Consider the following 27,501-nt stretch of genomic DNA (forward strand, 5'->3'; position numbering starts at 1 on the left):
GCCTATGTTTTCCTCTAAGAGTTTTACAGTGTCTGTCCTTACATTTAGGTCTTTAATCCATTTTGAGTTTATTTTTGTGTATGGTGTTAGGGAATGTTCTAATTTCATTCTTTTACTTGTAGCTGTCCAGCTTTCCCAGCACCATTTATTGAAGAGGCTGTCTTTTCTCCATTGTATATTCTTGTCTTCTTTATCAAAAATAAGGTAACCATATGTCTGTGGGTTTATCTCTGGGCTTTCTATCAGTTCCATTAATCTATATTTCTGTTTTTGTGCCAGTACCATACTGCCTTGATTACTGTAGCTTTGTAGTATAGTCTGAAGTCAGGGAGCCTGATTCCTACAGCTCCGTTTTCTTTCTCAATATCGCTTTGGCTATTTGGGCTATTTGGCTTTTGTGTTTCCATACAAATTGTGAAATTTTTTATTCTTGTTCTGTGAAAAATGCCAGTGATAGTTTGATAGGGATTGCATTGAATCTGTAGATTGCTTTGTATAGTATAGTCATTTTCACAATGTTCGTTCTTCCAATCCAAGAACATGCTATATCTCTCCACCTGTTTGTATCATCTTTAATGTCTTTCATCAGTGTCTTATAGTTTTCTGCCTACAGGTCTTTTGTCTCCTTAGGTAGGTTTATTCTTAGGTATTTTATTCTTTCTGTTGCAGTGGTAAATGGGAGTGTTTCCTTAATTTCACTTTCAGATTTTTCATGATTAGTGTATAGGAATGCCAGAGACTTCTGTGCATTAATTTTGTATCCTGCTACGTTACCAAGTTTGTTGATTAGCTCTAGTCGTTTTCTGGTAGCGTCTTCAGGATTCTTTATGTGTAGTATCATGTCATCTGCAAACAGTGACAGCTTTACTTGTTCTTTTCTGATTTGGATTTCTTTTATTTCTTTTTCTTCTCTGATTGCTGTAGCTAAAACTTCCAAAACAATGTTGAATAATAGTGGTGACAGTGGGCAACCTTGTCTTGTTCCTGATCTTACTGGAAATGTTTTCAGTTTTTCACCATTGAAGACAATGTTGGCTGTGGGTTTGTCATATATGGCCTTTATTATGTTGAGGTAAGTTCCCTCTATGCCTACTTTCTGGAGGATTTTTATCATAAATGTGTGTTGAATTTTGTTGAAAGCTTTTTCTGCATCTATTGAGATGATCATATGGTTTTTATTCTTCAATCTGTTAATATGGTGTATCACATTGATTTGCGTATATTGAAGAATCCTTTCATTCCTGGGATAAACCCCACTTGATCATGGTGTATGATCATCTTAATGTGCTGTTGGATTCTGTTTGCTAGTATTTTGTTGAGGATTTTTTCATCTGTGTTCATCAGTGATATTGACCTGTAGTTTTCTTTCGTTGTGACATCCTTGTTTAGTTTTGGGATCAGGGTGATGGTGGCCTCGTAGAATGAGTTTGGGAGTGTTCCTCCCTCTGCTATATTTTGGAAGAGTTTGAGAAGGATAGGTGTTAACTTTTCTATAAATGTTTGATAGAATTCACGTGTGAAGCCATCTGGTCCTGGGCTTTTGTTTGTTGGAAGATTTTTAATCACAGTTTCAATTTCAGTGATTGTGATTGTTCTGTTTATATTTTCTATTTCTTACTGGTTCATTCTCGGAAGGTTGTGCTTTCTAAGAATTTGTCCATTTCTTTCAGTTTGTCCATTTTATTGGCATATAGTTGCTTGTAGTAATCTCTCATGATTCTTTGTATTTCTGCAGTGTCAGTTGTTACTTCTCCTTTTTCATTTCTAATTGTATTGCTTTGAGTCCTCTCCCTCTTTTTCTTGATGAGTCTGGCTAATGGTTTATCAATTTTGTTTATCTTCTCAACGAACCAGCTTTTAGTTTTATTGATCATTACCATTGTTTTCTTTGTTTTTATTTCATTTATTTCTGCTCTGATCTTTATGATTTCTTTCCTTCTGCTAACTTTGGGTTTTGTTTGTTGTTCTTTCTCTAGTTTCTTTAGGTGTAAGGTTAGATTGTTTATTTCAGATTTTTCTTGTTGCTTGAGGTAGGCTTGTATAGCTATAAACTTCCCGCTTATAACTGCTTTTGCTGCATTCCATAGGTTTTGGGTCATCGTGTTTTCATTGTCATTTGTTTCTAGGTATTTTTTTGATTACCTCTTTGATTTCTTCAGTGATCTCTAGGTTATTTAGTAGTGCATTGTTCAGCCTCCATGTGTTTGTATTTTTTACAGATTTTTTCCTCTAATTGATATCTAGTTTCATAGCGTTGTGATCGGAAAAGATACTTGATATAATTTCAGTTTTCTTAAATTTACCAAGGCTTGATTTGTGACCCAAGATATGATCTATCCTGCAGAATGTTCCATGAGCCCTTGAGAAGAAAGTGTATTCTGTTGTTTTTGGATGGAGTGTTCTATAAATATCAATTAAGTCCATCTTGTTTAATGTATCATTTAAAGCTTGTGTTTCCTTATTTATTTTCATTTTGGATGATCTGTCCATTGGTGAAAGTGGGCTGTTAAAGTCCCCTAGTATGATTGTGTTACTGTTGCTTTCCCCTTTTATGGCTGTTAGCATTTGCCTTATGTATTGAGGTGCCCCTATGTTGGGTGCATAAATATTTACAATTGTTATATCTTCTTCTTGGATTGATCATTATGTAATGTCCTTCTTTGTCTCTTGTAATAGTCTTTATTTTAAAGTCTATTTTGTCTGATATGAGAATTGCTACTCCAGCTTTCCTTTGGTATCCATTTGCATGGAATGTCTTTTTCCATCCCCTCACTTTCAGTCTGTATGTGTCCCTAGGTCTGAAGTGGGTCTTTTGGAGACAACATATATATGGGTCTTTTTTTTGTATCCATTCAGCCCGTCTATGTCTTTTGGTTGGAGCATTTAATCCATTTACATTTAAGGTAATTATCGATATGTATGTTCCTGTTACCATTTTCTTCATTGTTTTGGGTTTGTTTTTGTAGGTGTTTTCCTTCTCTTGTGTTTCCTGCCTAAAGAAGTTCCTTTAGCATTTGTTGTAAAGCTGGTTTGGTGGTGCTGAATTCTCTTAGCTTTTGCTAGTCTGTAAAGGTTTGAATTTCTCTGTCGAAAGTGAATGAGATCCCTGCTGGGTAGAGTAATCTTGGTTGTAGGTTTTTCCCTTTCATCACTTTGAATATGTCCTGCCATTCCCTTCTGGCTTGCAGAGTTTCTACTGAAGGATCAGCTGTTAACCTTATGGGGATTCCCTCGTATGTTAGTTGTTGTTTTTCCCTTGCTGATTTTAATATTTTTTCTTTGTATTTAGTTATTGATAATTTGATTGATATGTGTCTTGGCGTGTTTCTCCTTGGATTTATCTTGTATGGGACTCTCTGCACTTCCTGGATTGATTAACTATTTCCTTTCCCATATTAGGGAAGTTTTCAAGTATAATGTCTTCAAATATTTTCTCAGTCCCTTTCTTTTTCTCTTCTGCTTCTTCTGGCACCCCTATAATTCGAATGTTGGTGCACTTAATATTGTCCCAGAGGTCTCTGAGACTGTCCTCAACTCTTCTCATTCTTTATTGTGCTCTGCAGTAATTATTTACACTATTTTATCTTCGAGGTCACTTATCCATTCTTCTGCCTCAGATATTCTGCTGTTGATTCCTTCTTGAGAATTTTTAATTTCATTTATTGTGTTGTTCATCATTGTTTGTTTGCTCTTTAGTTCTTCTAGGTCCTTGTTAAACGTTTCTTGTATTTTCTCCATTCTATTTCCAGGATTTTGGATCATCTTTACTATCAGTATTCTGAATTCTTTTTCAGGTAGACTGCCTGTTTCCTCTTCATTTGTTACGTCTGTTGGCTTTTTATCTTGCTCCTTCATCTGCTGTGTGTTTTTCTGTCTTCTCATTTTGCTTATCTTACTGTGTTTGGGGTCTCCTTTTTGTAGGCTGCAGGTTCATAGTTCCCGTTGATTTTGGTGTCTGTCCCCAGTGGCTAAGGTTGGTTCAGTGGGTTGTGTAGGCTTCCTGGTGGAGGGGACTAGTGCCTGTGTTCTGGTGGATGATGCTGGGTCTTGTCTTTCTGGTGGGCAGGTCCGCGTCTGGTGGTGTGTTTTGGGGTGTCTGTGACCTTATTATGATTTTAGGCAGCCTGTCTGCTAATGGATGGGGTTGTGTTCCTGTCTTGCTAGTTGTTTGGCATAGGGTGTCCAGCACTGGAGCTTGCTGGTCGTTGAATGGAGCTGGGTCTTGGCATTGAGATGGAGATCTCTGGGAGATTTTCGCTGTTTGATATTACGTGGAGCTGGGAGGTCTCTGGTGGACCAGTGTCCTCAACTCGGCTTCCCCTCCTCAGAGGCACAGGCCTGACGTCCGGTCGGAGCACCAAGACCCTGTCATCCTCACGAAAAAGAAAAAGGGAAAAATATATATATGTCGTTGCTCCCAAAGTCCACCTCCTCAATTTGGGATGATTCGTTTCTACTCAGGTATTCCACAGATGCAGGGTACATCAAGGTGATTGTGGAGATTAAATCCTCTGCTCCTGAGGTTGCTGGGAGAGATTTCCCTTTCTTTCTTTGTTCGCACAGCTCCTGTGGTTCAGCTTTGGATTTGGCCCCCGCCTCTGCGTCTAGGTCGCCTGAGGGCGTCTGTTCTTCGCTCAGACAGGACGGAGTTAAAGGAGCAGCTGATTCAGGGGCTCTAGCTCACTCAGGCCAGGGGGAGGGAGGGGCGCGGATGTGAGGCGAGCCTGCGGCGGCAGAGGCCAGCGTGACGTTGCAGCAGCCTGAGGCGCGCCGTGCGTTCTCCCGGGGAAGTTGTCCCTGGATCACGGGACCGTGGCAGTGGCGGGCTGCACAGGCTCCCAGGAGGGGAAGTGTGGAGAGTGACCTGTGCTCGCACACAGGCTTCTTGTTGGCGGCAGCAGCAGCCTTAGCATCTCCCGCCCGTCTCTGTGGTCCACACTGATAGCTGCGGCTCACACCCATCTCTGGAGCTCATTTAGGTGGCACTCTTAATCTCACCTCGCGCAGCATGAAACAAAGAGGCAAGAAAAGGTCTTTTGCCTCTTCGGCAGGTCCAGACCTTTTCCTGGACTCCCTCCCAGCTAGCTGTGGTGCACTAGCCCCCTTCAGGCTGTGTTCACGCAGCCAACCCCAGTCCTCTCCCTGGGATCTAAGCTCTGTAGCCCGCCCGAGCCTCAGCTCCCAGCCCCTGCCCACCCCAGCAGGTGAGCAGACGAATCTCTCGGGCTGGTGAGTGCCGGTAGGCACCGATCCTCTGTGCAGGAATCTCTCCGCTTTGCCCTCCGCACCCCTGTTGCTGTGCTCTCCTCCGCGGCCCCGAAGCTCCCCACCTCCGCCACCCACAGTCTCCGCCCGCGAAGGGGCTTCTAGCGTGTGGATACCTTTCCTCCTTCACAGCTCCCTCCCACTGGTGCACGTCCCGTCCCTATCCTTTTGTCTCTGTTTATTCTTTTTTCTTTTGCCCTACCCAGGTATGTGGGGAGTTTCTTGACTTTTGGGACGTCTGAGGTCTTCTGTCAGCGTTCAGTGGGTGTTCTGTAGGGGTTGTTCCATATGTAGATGTATTTCTGATGTATTTGTGGGGAGGAAGGTGATCTCTGCATCTTACTCTTGCGCCATCTTGAAGCTCCTAATGTATTTATTTTATGCAATTAAAATATGTTTAAAGTTAAAACAACTAAATATTGTAAGTCACCGTTAATATTACACCTCAAGTATATTTATAGTGGTTAAAAAAACTTTTTATTTAGATAACTGATTATTTCCTTATATTTGGGTTGCCATATATTCTGACATATATGCAGTTTTCACCAAGGAGGAGAATGTGCCTGGTTTCAAATATTCAGAGGAGAATTTACACTTTGATTTAGTGGGAATGGATATGTAACTGAGGTCTACAGTCTTAAATGCTACCATTCCCCAAGGAACTTAGGATTTATGTACAAGTGGTTTCATGCAGAGGCTTGCAAGAAACATATTCATGAGTTTAGGGTCTTCTTCATGAGGAAATTATATGGGAATATTAGTGTAATTTTCTTATCAAAAAAGAAGCTAAAGCAGATTCCATTATGTCATTGCTTTAGATAACAATCATCAATTATTGATCAGAATTTAGAGAAATTTCTCTTAGAAATGAAAGTACAGCACTCAGTTCTTTCTAGTTGCCTAGTTTTCTTATGAATCTTTTCTACTTTGGTATAGCACAGGCTAAAGAAAATATTTTCATGGGTTACTCGTTTCTCATTAAATTTATGATTATAAATGAGCTCTCAGTGCTGCCTGCTGGTGGATTTTGCCACTTTAGTAAGCTGGCTTTCCTACAGTGTTTCTCAGTCTTGTGGAAAGTATGCATCGTTTTTAAAGAAAACAATCTTGTGGTTACCCAAGGTTAACAGTGTTGATGCTCACATCACGAATATAGTGCTGACTACTAAGGTACAGCTCTTTTGGGTTCAGCATACCCAGACCTCTAGGTGCTTTATGATTCAATTCTTCCATCATAGTTTTTCTATTTCAACTGTTATGAACCTTTTGTGTAGCGAGCTGAGCTATCATCTGGCCTTCGGTTGTCAAGAATACATCATTTATATCAGTCTACCTTTGCTCTTTTCTCATTAGTCTACAACTGTTTAATTCAGACTTGCTTCTTGGTTATAAGGTCCAGAATATGCTATTATTTATGAAAATGTATTCAGAAACCTACAGAGATAATAGTTCTTATTTTGAAAATGTATATCATAACAACTGGGAAAAGACTGATACACAAATTAATCAAAGTTTAAAAGTAACAAAAACACATTACAGAAAATACAGGAAATAAGAGAAGAAGATACAAATCCCTCATAATTATAGAACCCTAACAGAGACACTGTTAGAGGACTAGAATTTCCGGTCTTCTATTTTTTCTATGCATATGAGCGCTTTTAGATTTTCTGGTTATAATGTGTGTATCATTTCACATACCTGCTTTTCTTTCCAGGCTACATATAGGACAGCTGTCTCCATTTACCTTGCCTTAGGAGTAGATTAAAAAGCAACCAATATTTATTTACTTAATCTGTATGATTAGAATCCTGTAAATCTTATAAATCACAGTTGACCCTTGAAAACGAGGGGGTTAGGGGTGCTGACCCCCTGCACAGTTGAAAATCCCCAGACTGCTGTCTCTGCCTCAAAAATAAAGGAATTGATAAATGACCCACCCAAGGGCAGGAAGCTCAGTTTGGATAGAATTAGGACTCAAACTCTACTTCTTTTGATTCCACGTATTGTGATCTCTTGAACACAGTTGAACACATACTTTTCCCCACACTTAGTTAGTTTAAAGGTCTGTTAAATGAAAACACAGGTACTATATTTATTGAAAAAATTCATGTATAAAGTGGACCCATGCAGGTCAAACTCATGTTGTTCAAGGGTCATCTGTACATTTGGAGTACATTTATTTACAGAACCATAGTTGTATTATATCAATGTACCTTTCTGTAGTTATCAAATGTTATAAAAAGAACACAGATATATTTTAGAACCAATAAGGTATGTAAGGTCTGCACTTAAACATCTTTATAATTAATTAATAATTAAGCACTATCATCTGTAAACATGTTCGTCAGTTGAATAGCATACATAACTTGAAAGGTTTCAGATTTTTAACTTGTTTGTGTATTTATAGCAAAAGAAGAGTTCACTGAAGCAGGAAACTACCTAAAAGGATGTGTTATCACAGGAATTTATTCTGAAGAAGATGTTTTGACACTGTAAGTCTGTTGGTCTTCTAATTTTAGGGAGGAAGAAGTTTGCAAAATAATTTATTGTTTGTCTTTACAAAGTTGATGAAGGAAAATAGGGCAGCAACATAACTAAATTTTTAATTTCCTTCTGGGAAGATCTAGGAAGTACTACCTGGCTATTTAGAATTTTTAGATATTCAAAATTCTTCTTTAGGCTAGATGCCCTCATGAGGCAACATTGGATTCATACTACTTCATCTTCCTATAAAAGTTTTCCTCTTTGGATTCTATTACCTGCGGTAAATTCTTTTCAGTTGTCATAGTTTTATGAGGAATTTTATTTCTTGAGTGTCTGGGTTTTGATTTGCCACCAAGGTCTACATAAAAATCAGTTTTTCTATATTTCTCGCAGAGTTTTAGGTGACGAACGGATAGTTCTTCTTAATTTTGTTATTGCAGACATACACTTAAGCAGTGCTTCTTTTAGCCACTTAAGTTGCTTTATTTGTAGAATTCGGGGCTCCTGTGAACTATCAAGTATTTCAGTTGCTGCGGAATGAGGGACTGAACTGAAAATTTGGAAATTATGAATACATAGCACGTTCTACACTTATGACTCCTCTTCAGCTGCACGTGGAGTTAATAAGCCCCAGTTTGTGTTTATTACCTTCTGACTATATTATTCCTCATTGTCATTTCTGAGCTTAAATCTTTCATCCTGAATACTGGTGACACATGCTTTTGATGATCGAGCTCCATGAAATCAGTGATTTTTTAAAAGTGAATACAAACTCCAGATCTTTAGGGAATATGAGACCTGTTCACCTGACACATGGACAGTCACCCACTCTCTTCTAGACCAGTAGTTTTCAGAGTATGTTTCGTTTATAACCAACTGGTTATATTACCAACAGGTAATCTGAAAACTGGGCTTTCTACTAATGTTTATAATATTATAACGTCTATACTTTTGTTTTAGCATGAATTAAGCTTTTACATGATATAAATGTGACTACATCACTGGTAATTTCACACAAGACATTTTTTTCCTATTTAGTGATTTTCTTTTAAGTTTAGTTAGCAAAAGTAGTGGTAGGAGGGAGCAGATTTGGGCTCTGTTTCAGTGGAGAGAGCACAGACTCTGTATCTGGAATACCTCAGTGTGAATTCTGTCTCTGCTGTTTACCGCTCTTTCATCGTCAGTAAACAGAGGGTTATAGGGATGTTCTGATGGTTAAGGACTTAACTAGAAGCACCTGGTATAGTGCCTGGCAAATAACAGGCCCATTCTCATAAATGCCTGTCTCCTTGGCTCAGCAGTTTGGTGAGCAGCCCAAAAAGTGGAGAACCATTCAGTGTGTTCCTAATCCTATTTGGACATTTTCTTGATGAATAAGTTGTCTAGAAATACAAATCTGGCTAGATTACTATCTGTTGCTTTCTTCTAATCTAGATTATCAAGGTTCTTGAACTTGCTCAGATAGCCTCACATAGAAGATAAGTTTGTCTGGAAATCGAGTTCTTTTTTCCTTAGTAGGGCTTCCCATTTGCTGCCTCCATTGTGACTTCTTGGCCTAACTGTTCATATTTTTGATGATTTGCTATATTTTGGCTGGAAATTTTAATACTACATTTCTCCATAGGTCAAATAAATATGCTGTAACTCTTCCAGCCCTGCTGCTTGCCAGACACAAAGAAGGCAAAATCGAGAGCATTTCATTAGCTAATGTCCATGTTCAAGAAATAGTTCAAATAATAACAAATGCATCACTGGAAATATTTGTGAGTATATTTTATAATAAGGATGTTATTTGAAATACGAAAATCTAGACCAGTTAAAGACAGTGTGTTTTAATACATGAGTTTCCAGCTTTTGTTGGCACAGGGCATGATGTGTTGTGATGTCAAGATTCATTGGGTTGCTCTGTTTTATTATTCACCTGTTATGCATACAGCTTCTTTAGTCCACTGCCAAAAGTTTACATGTCTTTGGATTATTTTTATTGCTGAGATGCTTGTGGCTGATGGCCAGTTGAAGTACTCAATCTAGGCTGAAACTTGGCATAAAGCACATAGATTCCAGAGAGGAGACTTCTGGGCTTCAGATCCTTGCTTGTCTCCCTATTGGCTGTATGTAAGCATCCCTGTGCCTCAGTTTCCACATGTGTAAAATGTAGGTGATAGTAGCCCCTGCTGCAGAGCGTTATTGTAAGGACTAAACGAGATGGGTGTTCAGTGCTCTGTGTACAGTGTTTGGCCCCTGGTAAACACTCAACAAATGTTAGCTGGTATTATACCATTTTAGAGCAAAATACTGTCTTACGAAAGTCCTTTTCCGATGCTTTGTGTAATAATGGATTCAGGGGCCCAGCAGATGTAACCTGCATTTCTTGATTTTGGTTGTTTTGCATTAATATTAACTGTAGCTAGAATATTATAAATTTATGCTTTTGTACCTTTCTAAAGTGCCATAGGGGCACTATTATCAACTGTAAATACTGAACGAATATCCTCCTGTTACTGTTTTGTGTCATGCTGACCTAAATGATACTACATTTTAGGCTCAAAGAAATGAATGTATTCTTTAAGTTTTTTGTGACCTCAGTTCTATTGCCTCCCCTCCCCCAATTAAAGTTACAGTTTATAATCAATCAAATCATTAATATTTTCAGGATGTGGTTTTCTAAATTATTTATAAAGTAACATTTTTGTCTTTAATGACATTATTAAATGACTTTCTTTAGCATATACATAGTGTAATATTTTTGGAATTATTGTAAGACTTTAGCTTTTTTTTCCGAGATAATACAGGAAACTATAAAGAAGAAAATCAGAATAAACCATAACTTCTTTCACCAAGTTTAAATTTGGGGATATATTTTCCCGAACTTAAAAAAAAATTCCATGTGTATATATGTGTTTATCTTTTTATATTAAGGGATATTTCCACCAAGAAATAAATATTTGCATATTAGTTTTTAAATATTGGCATAATATTCTGTTGTACTAATAAACCACAATTTATCTAATTTTCTGTTTGTTAATATTTAAGATGCCTTTGTTTTGTTTTGTTTTATTCTGGGACCATCCTTATAGATAATCTTTGGGTGTTGCTATGACTATGTACTTACGGTAAATTCATAGAATTTGAATTGCTAGTCCAAAGGGTAGGCACATTTTGAAGGCTTTTGACATTTATTCCTGTCTCGCCCAACAGAAGATTTGTATCATTTTACTCTTTAATCTTTGCCTAACTGCTAGATAAAAATAGGTATCTAATTGTTTTCTTTAAGATTATATTCTTTAAGGCTGAGAAACTGTGGGCAAGCTTAACAATTATCAATGTTTCTAGTTAAGGCAAATTTACAACGTTTTGGTTTGCAGTGTTCAAATAAATAATGAACAGCTGTAATAATATTTATTTTGCTTTTAGTTACGATCTTTTCATAAATTCTAAAACCTTCAAGTGGTTATTAAATTTCTCAGTGCTGCTTTGTGTTGGAGCTTTAAGTCTAGAGCATCAGTGACTGTGTACAGTAGCCAGCTAGCAGTAATCTGTCTCCTGGCCTACACCTAGTTACCAGAAGGACTTTGGATCCTTCCTCTGGATAGGAAAGAGGAGTGGATGGCCGGATGGTTAACATTTTTTACATAACATCGAACTTTTATTTTAATGAACCTGATGACAAATTAGTCCAGGTAAATAGTGCCCAAATGTGAAATACATGATAATTTGCTATGTAAATATCATAAGTAAGCAATGATATATCCAAGGCTGTCACACTTAGAACTATTTGTTAGGTAATATGTTTAGCACTTTTCTCAGATACATGGAGTTCCTTTTTATGTTCTTATTATGAATAAGTTAAGAATATCAGAACCCACACAATTATAGTCTCTTACGTACTCAAATAGCCAAAGGTCACCTTCCAGGGACCATATCTGATGACCTTTTCTGTTTCTCCTTAACCTCTGAATAGCAATCAAAACTCTTGATTGTGCTTTTCCTTCTTAAAATTCTCTCCTCCTTTGGCTTTTGCAATTCAATCCTCTCTAGGTACACTTTCAACCCTCTGGCCACTCTAGAATTACATCTTCAACGCTTTTTTCTTTTTTTGCTATGTTTTTCTTTGGAGACTTTATCTATACCCATAACTTCTACTGTCATACCAGCTGATGATTCCTAACTCTGTTTCTAATCATAACCTCTAAACTCACACAACTCTTACTCTTTCTTTCCTGACTTAGGAAAGAGCAGTGCCTGTCACTAGCTTGTCTTTCCACAAATTCATATTCCAGTTAGTCATCTGAAACAGGCCTAACCGTGTCACTCATTTGATACAAAATCTCAGTATTCCTGAGAGCTAGAAAGCCTGTGGAGTCATTTTCCCATCTGGTTTGACAGCCACATTTGCCTCTTGCCTGCCTAAGTCTGGTATGCTTCACTCTCACTGTTCCCCAGATACTCTGCATGCCTTAACATCTGTCTGCACCCTCATGATGCTCCCTATATCTGGAATCCCCGCTCTAAGCGCACACCTCTATCTATCAAGGTCTTATTCCTTATGCAAGGCCCAGATCAAATACCACTTCCTAAAATCACCCATGAGCTCCCCTAACTTGTTTTTTAGTTTTAATTTAGAACCAATAGGTTTCCTTAGTGTCACACATTAATTTTTTTCTTGGATCACAGCAGTTTGTATACTTCTTTCCTTCTCTTAACTATGAACTCTTTGAGGGCAGGGTAAGCACCTTAATTCTTTTTGATTCAGTACCCAGCATAAGATCTTGAAGTTCTCAATAAATTTTTGAATTGAGCAGTGATGGCTCCATTGCACCAGATTCGTCAAATCCATTCTGCTGGCTTGATGAGATCTGTCAATTTTAGGAAGGGGACGTAACTCATGTAGAAGAGAAAAGATGATAGTTAATACAAGAATACAACACAGGGGAGTTTGGAGAAGAAGGGATCTAAGATTTAAATCATGAAAGAGGAAGGTGTGAAAAGAGGATTTTTAGTGTGAAAGAGAAAGAATTTAAAGAAAAATGAGAATTGGCAGAGGAAAGTGGTTTTGAGAACTAAGTACGGAAAAGTACGTGCCAGAGTTTGGTGTTTGGGAATGAATCGGAGGTGGTTGGCACCATGAAAAAAATTGTTCATTTGGATTTCTAGTGTGATCCAATGAAATGGGAAGCTGGTGAACAGGATGCCTGAGCGCTAGTTTCATTCAACTCTTCCTCCTACTTAGCTGTGTGACTTCAGCAAGTCAGTTTCTCGTCTTTGGTTTCCTTATCTGTCAGCAGGGGATTAGTTTTATGATATAGGAAGATTTAATCCAGCTCATAAGTACATCCAGAAGATGAATTAATAGATGTGGTACTAAAAATGGAAAATGGTAGAAGACTTTAATATTCTAAGTCACTGCTATTTTCTTTTTTAAATTTTTATTGGAGTATAGTTAATTTACAATGTTGTGTTAGTTTTGGGTATACAGCAAAGTGAATCAGTTATACATATACATATATCCACTTTTTAGATTCTTTTCCCATATAGGCCATTACAGAGTATTGAGTAGAATTCCCTGTTCTATACAGTACATCCTTATTAGTTATCTATTTTATATATAGTGTCACTGCTATTTTTAATCCTGAATATGTTAACTTTGTTTGTTACTCTTTCAATTCTTATTAATAACAGCCTAGACAAAGTTGTCTTCTACAAATATATAAAAAACATTGTTCTCTTTTAATTAATAAAAAGAATAAAAGGGTAAGATTTCTTATTTCTTACTAAATTTTTTCATTGTTATTTTAAACCCCAAAGAAATAAGAGACTTTTAAAATTTGTTTTAGCATGTTATTGAATTACTTTAATTATGCTAAAAACTCATAATTTTGAAACAAAGCAAGATTTTATTAATTTTTAAGTAATCATAGATGTTAAAAGATTATATCTTTAAAGCTCAGCTTATGTTTTTTTTCAAAAATTTTATAAAGATATAACAAGAATTTTATTTGTCATGTGTATGTTGGCTAGTCTGATCCAGATTTTAGCATAAGAAATTATTAGAAGTGCTACATCCTTGTAAAACAGGGAGCTCCTTTAATTTGTTTTCAAATTCTATTAGTTTAATTTTGAAAATAACTCATTCTTAAGACAAACTGGGTTTAAATTTAAAAAACTCTTGAGATTCATAGTTATTAATCAGTATAGCAAAATCTCCACTTAAATGAAAATGTTTGAAATACATTTTACAAACTAAAATTGCAAGAGTGATTTGAACATTATTTTCTACTTTATACACTATAATTCTCCATTTTTCTTGGTTTGTTTTAAACAGCCAGAAATCACTGTGGAAAATCTTCCCACTTACTTAAGACTTCAGAAACCATTACTCATTTTATTCAGTGATGGCAGCATAAATCCTCAGCATAAAAAAGCAATATTGATGATGCTGAAAGAGAAACACTTGGATTCACTTACCCCTTGCTGGTTAAATCTGTAAGTATATATTTTTTTATTTTTTAATACGTAAAAGGTAAAGAAAGTATAATTATTATTAAATTTTCATTAGGGAATGAAACTCTACTTGTGGAGTTATATATTATGGGACCAATGTGTATGTTATCATGATATTTTAGTAACTAAACTCCCTCAGACTGTCTAAGATGACGTTGTTTTAGACTGAATTCTGTTTTACAGTAAATTCTTTTTTTTTTTTTTTGCTGTGTGATTTTTTTTCCAGCTTTATTGAGATATAAATGACAAATAAAATTGTAAGATATTTAAAATATACATTGTGATAATTTGATATATGTATACATTGTGAAAAGATTCTTCCATCTAATTATTTAATACATCCATCACCTCACATATTTGTTTTATATATATAAACTTTTGGGGGTGGTGAGAACATTTAAGTTCTACTCGCTTAGCAAATTTCAGTGATACAGTACAGTATTATCAACTATAGTCATCATGTTATACATTAAATCCTCAGACCTTATTCATCTTGCAACTGAAAGGTCTGTATTCTTTTACCAATCTCTCCATATTTCCCCCACCCTGTAGTCCCTGACAACTTGTCTACTCTGTTTTTATGAATTTGACTTTTTTTTAAGCTTCCACATATAAGTGATACTACTATGTAGTATTTGTCTTTCTCCTTCTGGCTTATTTCACTTAGTATAATGCCCTCAAATTCCATCCATGTTGTAGCAAATAGCAGGATTTCATTCTTTCTCATGGCTGAATAATATTCCATTCTCTAAGTCTGTTTCTGTTTTATAAATAAGTTCATTTGTATCATTTTTTTTAGATTCTGCATAGAAGTGATATCATATGATATGATATTTGTCTTTCTCTGACTTCTTCCCTTACTTTGATAATCTCCAGGTCCATACAAGTTGCTGCAAATGGCATTATTTCATTTTTTTAATGGCTGAGTAATATTCCATTGTATATATGTGCCTCATCTTCTTTATCCACTCCTCTGTTGATGGACATTTAGGTTGCTTCAGTGTCTTGGCTATTGTAAACTGTGCTGCAGTGAACATTGGGAGTGCATGTATCTTTTTGAACCATGTTTTTCTCCAGATATAATATGCCCAGGAGTGGGATTGCTGGATCACATAGTAGCTTTATTTTTAGTTTCTTAAGGAACCTCCATACTCTTCTCCATACTGGCTGTACCAATTTACATTCCCACCAACAGTGCACAAGGGTTCCAGTTTTTCCACATCCTCCCTAGTGCTTGTTATTTGTGGTCTTTTGTTGATAGCCATTCTGACAGGTGTAAGGTGATATCTCATTGTGGTTTTTATTTGCATTTCCCTGATGATTAGTGATGTTAAGCATCTTTTTATGTACCTTTTGGTCATTTGTATGTTTTCTTTGCAAAAATGTTCATTCAGTTATGTCCATTATTTAATTGAATTGTTGTTTTGTGATTGAGTTGTGTGAGTTCTTTAGTTATTTTGGATATTAATCCCCTATCAGATATATGATTTGCAAATATTTTCTCCCCTTCTGAATGTTGCCTTTTCATTTTGTTGGTTTCCTTTGCTGTGCAGAAGTTTTTTAGTTTGATGTAGTCCCACTTGTTTATTTTTGCTTTTGTTGCCTTTGTTTTTGGTGTCATACAGTAAATTTTTAAAGATAATAATTTTTCTGATTTTAAAAGTAATGGATGTTCATTGAGGGAAATTTGGCAAATACAGAAAAATAAACATTGTGTTATTTTGGCATTTTTCTTTAATTCCTTTTTCTGTATTTCTGTATTTTAAAAATGCAGCCTAAAACTTTACAGAAAATTATCAGTGCATTTACCAACAATATTTCCTGGTATATTTTCTAGATGTGTGGCTTGTGTTATTACATTTAATGTCTCTGAACACAGTTCACATATTTAGATACACTATCCATTGTTCAAAGTCATCAGATGAAAGACATTTCATTTTTAACTCATTGGAAAAATTACAAAAATGGGGCAGTGTACACTTTTGTTGTGAAGAGTTCACTAACAGTACAGCCTACTACTTGAAACAAAATTTTCCCAGGTAATTATCCTTGTAGCTATCTCAGAGTGAAATAGTCCTTTCCATTATGGGGAATGTGCTGTATTAGGAAAAATAGGTGTCTTAAACTTGTGGTTTCCTTGTATGAATACTTTAAAAAATCTTTTTAATTTGAAATTAATCCTGAGGAAAGAGACAATTTTATTTGGAAAAGGGGTATTTATTATTAGTATCTTGTTATTTTATAGTTTTGTAGCCATTTAATTTTTGAGCTGAGATGTGATCAGATACTTGACTAAACTTTGGAAGGAACGTATTGATTGTATTGAGACAAAATTGACAAGCCTTTGGACTATGTTTTTCATTAAAACTCATTGGTTGCCTTTTTTCTGCTAAGAGAAATACAGTAAGTACCCTATGTTAAAAGAAACTTTTTATGCCTCTGGTTACTAATAACATAGTTACAGACCTCTTGATTTTTAGGACATATTTTCATAAAATAAACTTCCTCGCATGATACTATATTTAAAGGTTAATATGTTTTACAAACTGTTGTTCTTGTTATTTTGTTATAGAAAGAAATATTAATTAACGTGTTCAGTTGCTCCCTTTTATAGGAAGAATACTCCCGTGGGGAGAGGAATCTTGCAGGCATATTTTGATACCCTACCTCCCCTTCCTCTTCTTGCTGTGGTAAATCTGCATTCAGGCGGCCAAGTATTTGCATTTCCTTCAGACCAGGCTATCACTGAACAGAACCTTTTATTGTGGCTGAAAAAATTAGAAGCAGGACTAGAAAGTCATATCAGTAAGTTTCCTGTTTTAATGTGCACAATTTTATATTTTGTTTCATGGATTTTTTTTTTTTTTTTTTTTTTTTTTTTTTTTTTTTTTGCGTTATGTGGGCCTCTCACTGTCGTGGCCTCTCTCGTTGCGGAGCACAGGCTCCGGACATGCTGGCTCAGCGGCCATGGCTTATGGGCCTAGCCGCTCTGCGGCATGTGGGATCTTCCTGGACCAGGGCACGAACCCGTGTCCCCTGCATCGGCAGGTGGACTCTCAACCACTGCGCCACCAGGGAAGCCCTCATGGATTTTTTTAAACTTGAATTATCGCTCATGGATGCTAGAATGAGTTGAATTGTAATGTTTGTAAGTATTCTAAATATTAATACGCTGATAGCATTGTCCATGGGACAGTCTCCTATATGGTAGGCATTACTACCCACAGAAAATAAGTGTCATATGAAATTTAATAATAATAGCTAACATTTATTGAATGCTCAGTAGGTGTCTGGCTCAAAGCTACGTGATTCACATGCATTATCTCATTTATTCTCACAAGAGTCATAGGAACTATCATTACCTGTAGAAGAGTTAAGTAACTAGTTCAAAGTCGTAATTAACCAGTAAATGAGGAAGCTTGGATTTCAACATGGCTCTGTTGTACTCCAGAGCCAGAATTTTGAACCACAAGAAAATAGATCTTGACCCAGAATTTATAATGCTGGCTTATGACATGCCATACTCCCTATTTTTCTAAAACCTATGTGGATTTATACCTGTGGTATAGATGTGTATGTTAGTTTATATACAATTGTGACAACAACAGGCCTGTTGATATAATTTAAATTAGTTAACATGTAATCATCTAGATCATTAGTCTGTTGAGGAAATAGTGTGAAATTTGATGTAATGAAAAGTTTCCTAAGGTACTTCTGAGGATTTTGTTATTGAAAACCAAATGAACTATATTATAATAACATTTTGACACTGTTCATGACCGAGTTCTGAAATAAGGGTGTGTGTGTGAATATATATGTATACACACTGTGAATATATATATATATATACACACACACACACACACACACACACAGTTTTATATATTTATATACACACAGTTCTGGTATATAAACTCCAATTCAGTGTTACACTGTCTCTCAGCCAGCATGCATTGTGTGAGTCTGTCATTATGTATATTTATGTATATTTAATCAGATTCTTGAATTTATTTAAGTGCCAATCATTGCAGCATACCTGTTCTTCCCAGGAGGTCTATCTACTTCATTTCTGTTAAGTTAGGCAGTTTTAACTAAATTATTGTGTTTAAATAGTCTATAAAAGGTATTTGTATATTGAAATGTAATTCACATACCGTAAAATGCACCCTTTTAAAGTATACAATTTGATGGTTTTTTTTGTATATTCACGAGGCTGTGCGACCATCACCACTACTGAGTTTTAAAGCATTTTCATCACTGCAAAAAGAAACCCTATACCCATTAGCACTCACTCCCCATTCTCCCCTCCCTTCATTCCCTGACAACCACTCATGTACCTTCCATCTTTATGGATTTGCCTAATCTGGACATTTCGTATAAATGGAATCATACAACATGAGGCCTTTTGGGTCTGGCTTCTTTCCCTTAGCGTAGGCTTTCAAGGACCATCCATGTTATAGCATGAATCAGTAGTTCATTCCTTTCTATGGATGAATAACATTCTATTGGATGGATATACCCCATTTTGTTTCTCCATTCAGCAGTTGATGGACATTTGCATTGTCTCCACTTTTTGCTATTATGAATAATGCTGCTATGAACATTCATGTACATGTTTTTCTATTATGTACACAGATAGCATATGGCAGTTGCCCCACTCTCTTGAATACAGCATCTTTGTAACAGGTTTTAAATTGGGAAATTTACATCCTCCAACTCTGTTCTTCATCTGCAGGATTATTTTGGCTTTTCTGGGTCCTTTTAGATGTATATATTTTTAAGTCTTAATTTTCTGAGATAATTTATTAGTTTTAACATTTTCCTAGGATATGTAAAAAAGTAATTAAATTGACTATTTTGTCTTCCATAATCTGAAAGAAGCCTTTCTATGGTTGTTATCACTCAATGTTGGCTTCTTCATTCTAGCCACACAACATAGGGGTCCTTTCGGTTGTAGCTCTTAAGCTCTTCAGATAGTCTATGTTCCCTTCTCTATCTGCATTGCTATTTTATAGAAGCAGTTGAGTGTTGTCATTTTGCAGTTGCTGTGACACAGAGGCCTCGGGGACTCTAAGTCAGATAGGATTATATGTAAGTCGGGCCAGAGTACCTCTCCAACTGAATTGCTTTAAAAAAGGTCGTGTGATGTTCAAAGACACAGAAACCTGAGCTTCTGACCCAGCCTCCTTGATTACTAACTGTGGTTTTAGGCAAGTTTTTTCTTTGTTCCCTCCTTTACAACTATAAAAGGAGACTAATAGTTCCTACTCTGACTACGTCACAGTTATTTTAAAAATCAAAATTAAGTATGCGAAGTCATACGTTTTCAAGTGTAAAACCTAAAGTGTTATTATTCTTCATGTAAAGATCCTTTCCTACAAGGAGCATCCTTGGGGGCTTTGATTCCTCAACTCAAACCATTACTAGAGGAAAGAATCAGAATTATTCTTCTGAGTTTCCTGAGAGACTGGTATTTCTTCCATTGCAATTATGTTAATACCTCTGGTTTCCATTACTTCTTTGTATCACTGCTCCTGATCTGAAGTTATTCCTGCAGCCTCTGGGAATAGGAAAGAAGCAAAAGTCCAAGCAGGACTTTTCTGTATTGGGACTTGTCTTCTGTGCTGCCAGGACCTGCTCTCACCACACCTTGGGAGACAGATCTGAGACAAGGGATGTTGCAGCCACTCTTAGAATAGCCTGAATCTGTAACGTGGTGCCACCAGTCCCTGCCTCACCTTGCTTGCTGCACATCTTAATTCCTATGAAATTGTCACCACTGGCTATTCTTACTTGAGACTTACACTTAATTTTGGTCAAGTTCTCTGACCTTTCTAGGCCTTGGTTTTCTCACCTATAAACTGGGATAATAATTGTACTTTCCTCATAGGGTTGTAAGGATTAACTACATAATGCCTGATACATAGTAAAGCCTCAATCAGTGTTGGCGATTATTATTATTATCATTACTAATTTGATAATAATGTCTTTATTGACCATATGTGATGAGAATACAGTTTTATTTGTAACTGAAAACATTAAGATCTTTATAGAGTTCCTTCAGGAAATAATTAGCAGAATTAGGATGTCCAGTTTCGGGCATTTTGTCATCATCTCAGACCACTAGGCTGCAGTGTTTACCTTAAAAAATAAATACTGCTAAATCTTTGCTGTGCTTTAAATTGGACTTAAAGATGCTTTATCTGCATATTGCAAAGTATAGTTATTCTTACTTCTTACCTAGTCATTATATTCAAGAAACTATTTTATCTGTTTGTCACTTTTGAGTCTGCTAACCTGACAACACTGTAATTTGAAACATCAATTACAAGGGTAGCCTAAATTTAATACCCTGCTGATGTACCATGGATTTCATATAATTGAGTCTGAGTGAAGAAATCATATATCAATAAGTAGAGTATAGATATACATATATATTGATGCAGATTTTCGTTTGTGCTTTAATCTACTCTAGGAAATTAAAGTTTCTTAAAATGTCCTAAGCTTTTATTTGATTTATGAGAGATGCTAAAGTTTTTATTTTTGAGCATTACTTTCTTTTCATGTACCAGTGCATAGATTCTTTCACTGGAATTTATTTTTTAAATGTTTACTTTACACATTTCCTTATATATAGTTTATTTCTCAAATAGTATTTCAAATAGCCAACTAAACTCTGAAATTGTGTGAAATCTGTTTTCTAAATGGAGAAAAGCTAGTTTATCTCATATATATGTTGTCAGCGTAAATTCATTTTCTTTTTTTAATGACCAATGTTTTAAAATAATGTTAAGATTCACTGCCGTGATTCCAATCACTGTCTGTTTATAGTAGTTGATTCCATAGCAATTTTAAATGATTTCTTGCCTATAATTATTTTTATAAAATGTACTTTTTTTCATCAAGTATGTGCAAAGGATGTTAATCAAATCTTCCAAAACAGAAAATGCTTTAAAATGTAAGGAAATACTTGTCTAAATAATAAATCTCTATGTATGTTCCAAATTTTTTTCCTGAAATGTTTCATAGTTATAGTTCTTTGGGATAAAGACAGGGATAGTGAGGGAAGCAAGAGACTTCTTCATTTTAACTTGTCCCTGGCTGTGTGTAATCTCATTACACATATTGCTATTTTTTAAAACCTCAACAAGGGTTAACAGGCAGTGAGATTATGGACCTTTTGTGTTTTTCCTATTAATACTTATCTTTATTTAAAATAGAATAGCTTGTAAATGTAATATATGAAAAATGTCTAATAGTGACAAATGTATCAAGCTTCTTAGACAATGATGATAATAAAATATAGCTTTGCTCAGATAAGGAAAACTGATAAGACCTTTACTCCTACAAATATATTTTGCAAAATAAAACATTTTCTAGTATATTCATGTGATGAGATTTTATATCTGTTCATCTTTAAACCTTGATTCTGTCTTTCTTCCAGAAATTTTACCTGCTCAGAAATGGAAACCTCCTCTGCCTGCTTATGATTTTCTAAGTATGATGGATGCTGCAACATCACAGCATCCTACTAGGAAAGTTCCTGAGTGTATAAAAGAAACTGATGTGCAGGAAAATGACAAAGAACAGCCTGAAGATAAATCAGCAATCAGAAATGAACCTACTGGAACACTGAGAAAAAAGCATTGGAATAGAAGTAATTGGTTTGAAGAAGCCAAAAAACAATTCAGGCATGATAATAAAGAATTATGATGCTCAAAAGTCAGCTAATTTCATAGGGCTGTGGAAAGCTTTCTGAAGTCTTTTTGGCTTATTTGATAGACTTAAGAATTTATTTCACTAAAAAGTAATACTATCTCACCATTATTCAACATAGTTTTGGAACTTTTAGCCACAGCAATCAGACAAGAAAAAGAAATAAAAGGAATCCAAATCGGAAAAGAAGAAGTAAAGCTGTCACTGTTTGCAGATGACATGATACTGTACATAGAGAATCCTAAAGATGCTACCAGAAAACTACTAGAGCTAATCAACGAATTTGGTAAAGTAGCAGGATACAAAGTTAATGCACAGAAATCTCTTGCATTCCTATACACTAATGATGAAAAATCTGAAAGTGAAATTAAGAAAACACTCCCAGGTACCACTGCAACAAAAAGAATAAAATATCTAGGAATAAACCTATCTACAGAGACAAAAGACCTGTATGCAGAAAATTATAAGACACTGATGAAAGAAATTAAAGATGATACAAATAGATGGAGAGATATACCATGTTCTTGGATTGGAAGAATCAACATTGTGAAAGTGACTCTACTACCCAAAGCAATCTACAGATTCAATGCAATCCCTATCAAACTACCAATGGCATTTTTCACAGAACTAGAAAAAAATTTTTCACAATTTGTATGGAAACACAAAAGACCCTGAATAACCGAAGCAATCTTAAAAAGAAAAATGGAGCTGGAGGAATCAGGTTCCCTGACTGCAGACTATTCTACAAAGCTACATTAATCAAGACAGTATCGTACTGGCACAAAAACAGAAATGTAGACTAATGGAACTGATAGAAAGCCCAGAGATAAACCCACACACATATGGTTACCTTATTTTTGATAAAGAAGGCAAGAATATACAATGGAGAAAAGACAGCCTCTTCGATAAGTGGTGCTAGGAAAACTGGACAGCTACATGTAAAAGAATGAAATTAGAACACTCCCTAACACCATACACAAAAAATAAACTCAAAGTAGATTAAAGACCTAAATGTAAGGCCAGACACTATAAAACTCTTAGAGGAAAACATAGGCAGAACACTCTATGACATAAATCACAGCACAATCCCTTTTGACCCACCTCCTAGAGAAATGGAAATAAAAACAAAAATAAACAGATGGGACCTAATGAAACGTCAAAGCTTTTGCACAGCAAAGGAAACCATAAACAAGACGAAAAGACAACCCTCAGAATGGGAGAAAATAGTTGCAAATGAAGCAACTAACAAAGGATTGATCTCCAAAATTTACAAGCAGCTCAATATCAAAAAAACGACCCAATCCAAAAATGGGCATAAGACCTAAATAGACATTTCTCCAAAGAAGGTATACAGATTGCCAAGAAACACATGAAAGAATGCTCAACATGATTAATCATTAGAGAAATGCAAATCAAAACTACAATGAGATATCATCTCACACCGGTCAGAATGGCCCTCATCAAAAAATCTAGAAACAGTAAATGCTGGAGAGGATATGGAGAAAAGGGAACACTCTTGCACTGTTGGTGGGAATGTAAATTGATGCAGCCACTATGGAGAACAGTATAGAGGTTCCTTAAAAAACTAAAAATAGAACTACCATACAACCCAGGAATCCCACTACTGGGCATATCCCCTGAGAAAACCATAATTCAAAAAGAGTCATGTACCAAAATGTTCATTGCAGCTCTATTTACAATAGTCAGGACATGGAAGCAGCCTAAGTGTCCATCGACAGATGAATGGATAAAGAAGATGTGACACATATATACAATGGAATATCACCCAGCCATAAAAAGAAACGAAATTGAGTTATTTGTAGTGAGGTAGATGGACCTAGAGTCTGTTATACAGAGTGAAGTAAGTCAGAAAGAGAAAAACAAGTATCGTATGCTAACACATATATATGGAATCTAAAAAAAAAAAAACAAAACGGTCATGAAGAATCTAGGGGAAGATGGGAATAAAGACACAGACCTACTAGAGAATGGACTTGAGGATACGGGGAGAGGGAAGGGTAAGCTGGGACAAAGTGAGAGAGTGGCATGGACATATATACACTACCAAACGTAAAATCGCTAGCTAGTGGGAAGCAGCTGCATAGCACAGGGAAATCAGCTCGGTGCTTTGTGACCACCTAGAGGGGTGGGATAGGGAGGGTGGGAGGGAGGGAGATGCAAGAGGGAAGAGATATGGGAGCATATGCATATATGGGGATATATGTATATGCATAGCTGATTCACTTTGTTATTAAGCAGAAACTAACACCATTGTAAAGCAATTATATTCCAATAAAGTTTAAAAAAAAGATACAAGTTACTAATACCAAAAATGAAAGAGGAAACATCACTACAGATCCTATGGATTATAATAGTATATTAAAGGAACACTATGAACAGCTCTCTGTCCACAAATTTGATTACCTAGATGAAATGGACCAATTCCTTTAAAGACAATCTGCCAAAACTCACACAAGAAGAAGTAGACCATCTGAATAGGCCTACAGCTATTAAAGAAGTTGAATCAATCATTAATAACCTTTTAAAACAGAAAGCACCATGCCCAGATGTGTTCAGTGGGGAATTTTATCCAACATTTAAAGAACAAATTATACCAATTCTTTGCAATTTATTCCAAAAGATAGAAGCCAATAAAATACTTCTAAACTCATTCTATGAGGCCAGCATTACTCTAATATCAAAACCAGTCAAAGTACAAGAAAACTATAGATCAACAATGGGCCATGAGCATAGATGCAAAAATAGTCAACAAATTGAATCCAACAATATACAAAAAAAATTATGTACCATGACCAAGTGGGATTTATCCTTTGTAGGCAAGGATGCATCAACATTTGAAAATCAATTAATGTAACACATCACATCAACCATCTAAAAGAGAAAAATCATGAACGTGAATAGATGCAGGAAAAAATATTTCACAAAATTCAGCACCAATTCATGATTAAAAACTCAGTGTCAGAGACTGGACATGTGGAAGGCAAGGATTATATGGGAACTCTCTGTACTTTCTGCTCAGTTTTGCTGGAAATCTAAACTTGCTCTAAAAAATAAAGTTTGTTAATAATTAAATAATTTTTAAAAAACAATACTAAATCATTTCAAGTTTCTAGACCAGTGAGGTCCAATAGAAATATAATGCACCATTTCATGTAATTTAGAATTTTCTGTAGCCCCATTAAAAAAGTAGAACTGAGCAGGTAAAATTAATTTTAATATATTTCACCCAGTAAGTATATCCAAAATTGTTCAGTTAACATAAAAATGATAATTATTTTACATTCTTTTTTTCATATCAAGTCTTCAAAATCCAGTGCATATTTTACAATTGCTACACATCTCACTTCAGAGTAGCTACATTTCAAGTGCTTGTTAGCCACATGTGGCTGGTGACTATGGTATTAGACAGCTCAGCTCTAAACAATAACTGGCATAATTTACTTAATTCTAGCCACAATACATTTTAAACTAAAAGATGAATGTAACTCTAGTTTAATCACAATTGATTCCACAATGGAATCATAGAGCTGGCAGTTATATTTGTCTTATTGTAGTCATGATGTTAAAAAACAGTGTTTCTTAATCAGGGAAAAATTTTGCCCTCTCCCCTCCGCCCCCAGAGGACATTTGGCAATGTCAAGAGACATTTTTTAATTTAGTTTATTTATTTTAACATCTTTATTGGAGTATAACTGCTGTACAATGGTGTATTCATTTCTGCTGTATAACAAAGTGAATCAGCTGTACATATACATATATCCCATATCTCCTCCCTCTTGCATCTCTCTCCCACCCTCCCTATCCCACCCCTCTAGGTAACACAAAGCACTGAGCTGATCTCCCTGTGCTATGCAACTGCTTCCCACTAGCTATCTATTTTCCATTTGGTAGTGTGTATATGTCTATGCCACTCTCTCACTTCGTCCCAGCTTACCCTTCCCCCTCCCCAGGTCCTCAAGTCCATTCTCAAGAGACATTTTTGATTGGCATTATAGGGGTGTTACTGGCATATAATGGGGTTATTAGAGGCCAGGGATGCTAGTAAACACCCTACAATGCATTGGACAGCTCCCCTGCCCCCCAACAAAGAATTATCCTGCCCAAATATCAATAGTGCCAAGGTTGAATAACCCTGTGTTAAACTAGTCCGTGGCAAAATGGTAAATTTACTTTTATAATATTTTCAAAAAGTAATGAAATAACCCTAAAAAGGATGCAGAGTAAGATATATATATATATAATATATATATAATATACTGTTATATGTTATATAATGATTCCCTTATATATTGTTCAAGGGTCAACTGTATATTTCATTGTAACATAGATTATTGCTCCTCCCAGCACTCCTTCCTAGATGTTTTTCTTAGAGCATGTAATGTGTATTATTTCAGTTCTCAGTTGTTTTTATTTCTTACTTGGGAGATATGAGAGTGAACTCTATAGTTCTTAGTAATAAAACATCGTCAGCCTAACCATTAACTACAAGCATGTAAAAACATGAAATCAATTAGTCATCGTACCATAGCCAGCAATTTTGACAGTTATTAATATGTGTTCTTTCAATAATTTTAAATAAAGTATCTGGATTTCAGGCTACCTTTAAAAGCTTCTTTTGGCCTCTATCATGCCCTCTATTGGACCACTTTCCCTGTATCAGTTGAAGTTCTTTGGTTGCAAGCAATAGAAATTCAACTTTGGTTAACTTAAGCAAAATGAGAATATTGGGTAATTCACAGAGTGAAGCTATGCTTTGAAAAGCTAGGAACCAAAGCTGTTTTGGGATCTATGTAGCAGGAACTAACAGTTCAGTAATGGATCAGTTCCAGCTGTTTTTCTGTCTTTCATGACTCGGAGTCCTGGGAATGTTGGCTAGGTGAACACTAGGCACTTTAAATGTCAGCCCTAACCAGACTTTCACAATACAGAAGAGGTGAACCTCACAAGAGAAATCTAGATTCTGTTTATTAGAAAAAGGGAGAGTGAATGTAGAGAGGGAAAAAAACAACAAAGAAATAGAAAATCTATGAATCCTCAAGACTCCACTTTCTGTTCTTCTACCTAGCCTTTGTTTCCTTTTCAGGTGTTTCTACCACATCCTCCTGTCCATTTTTAAGACCTTCAAAAGCCCTCTCTCTACCCCTAAGTGGTTGTAATTTTCCTATATATCTCCCTGATTCTCTATAAGAGTTGGTGGCCTGTGCATATGTACATTCTGTATAACATCTCATTCATCATGAGTCAGATTCTTTTACCCCCTCCTGACTCACCTATGCTGGAACGTAAACATCCTTGGTCCATTGTTTCCAGCCCTTGTGATGAAATATTCCATGAACCATTTTTCAGAATTCCTAGAGTTTATTACCCAAGCTTGTGCTTCTTTTAAAAACTAAGCATGTATAAGCAGAACATTAAATTCAAAGATCAATAAGTATCTATCTTTGGTAATAGAAAGTAATTAAATAGGTATACCTTGGGAGTTGTGCTTCCATTTAAGATATAGAAAGCTGCAAG

The 27,501-nt window shown here is 35.8% G+C and overlaps 1 protein-coding gene across 4 annotated transcripts in view; it reads left to right on the forward strand.

Moving 5' to 3' along the window:
* TXNDC16 (thioredoxin domain containing 16) overlaps positions 1-22,257 on the forward strand; it is a 111,917-nt gene extending 89,660 nt beyond the window's left edge. For 3 of the 4 annotated variants that reach the window (XM_079913220.1, XM_079913221.1, XM_079913222.1), the window contains 5 exons: positions 7,673-7,757; positions 9,374-9,512; positions 14,072-14,232; positions 16,865-17,055; positions 21,695-22,257. In XM_079913220.1, the coding sequence (XP_079769346.1) occupies positions 7,673-7,757; positions 9,374-9,512; positions 14,072-14,232; positions 16,865-17,055; positions 21,695-21,963 (845 nt within the window). In that variant the 3' untranslated portion in view covers positions 21,964-22,257. Of the gene's footprint in view, positions 1-7,672; positions 7,758-9,373; positions 9,513-14,071; positions 14,233-16,848; positions 17,056-21,694 lie in introns of those variants that run through there. The other variant, XM_079913223.1, reaches the window with a different exon arrangement.
* Positions 22,258-27,501: the final 5,244 nt, after the last annotated feature.

This window comes from Stenella coeruleoalba (assembly GCF_951394435.1).
Source record: "Stenella coeruleoalba genome assembly, chromosome: 2".
NCBI classification, from domain to species: Eukaryota; Metazoa; Chordata; class Mammalia; order Artiodactyla; family Delphinidae; genus Stenella; species Stenella coeruleoalba.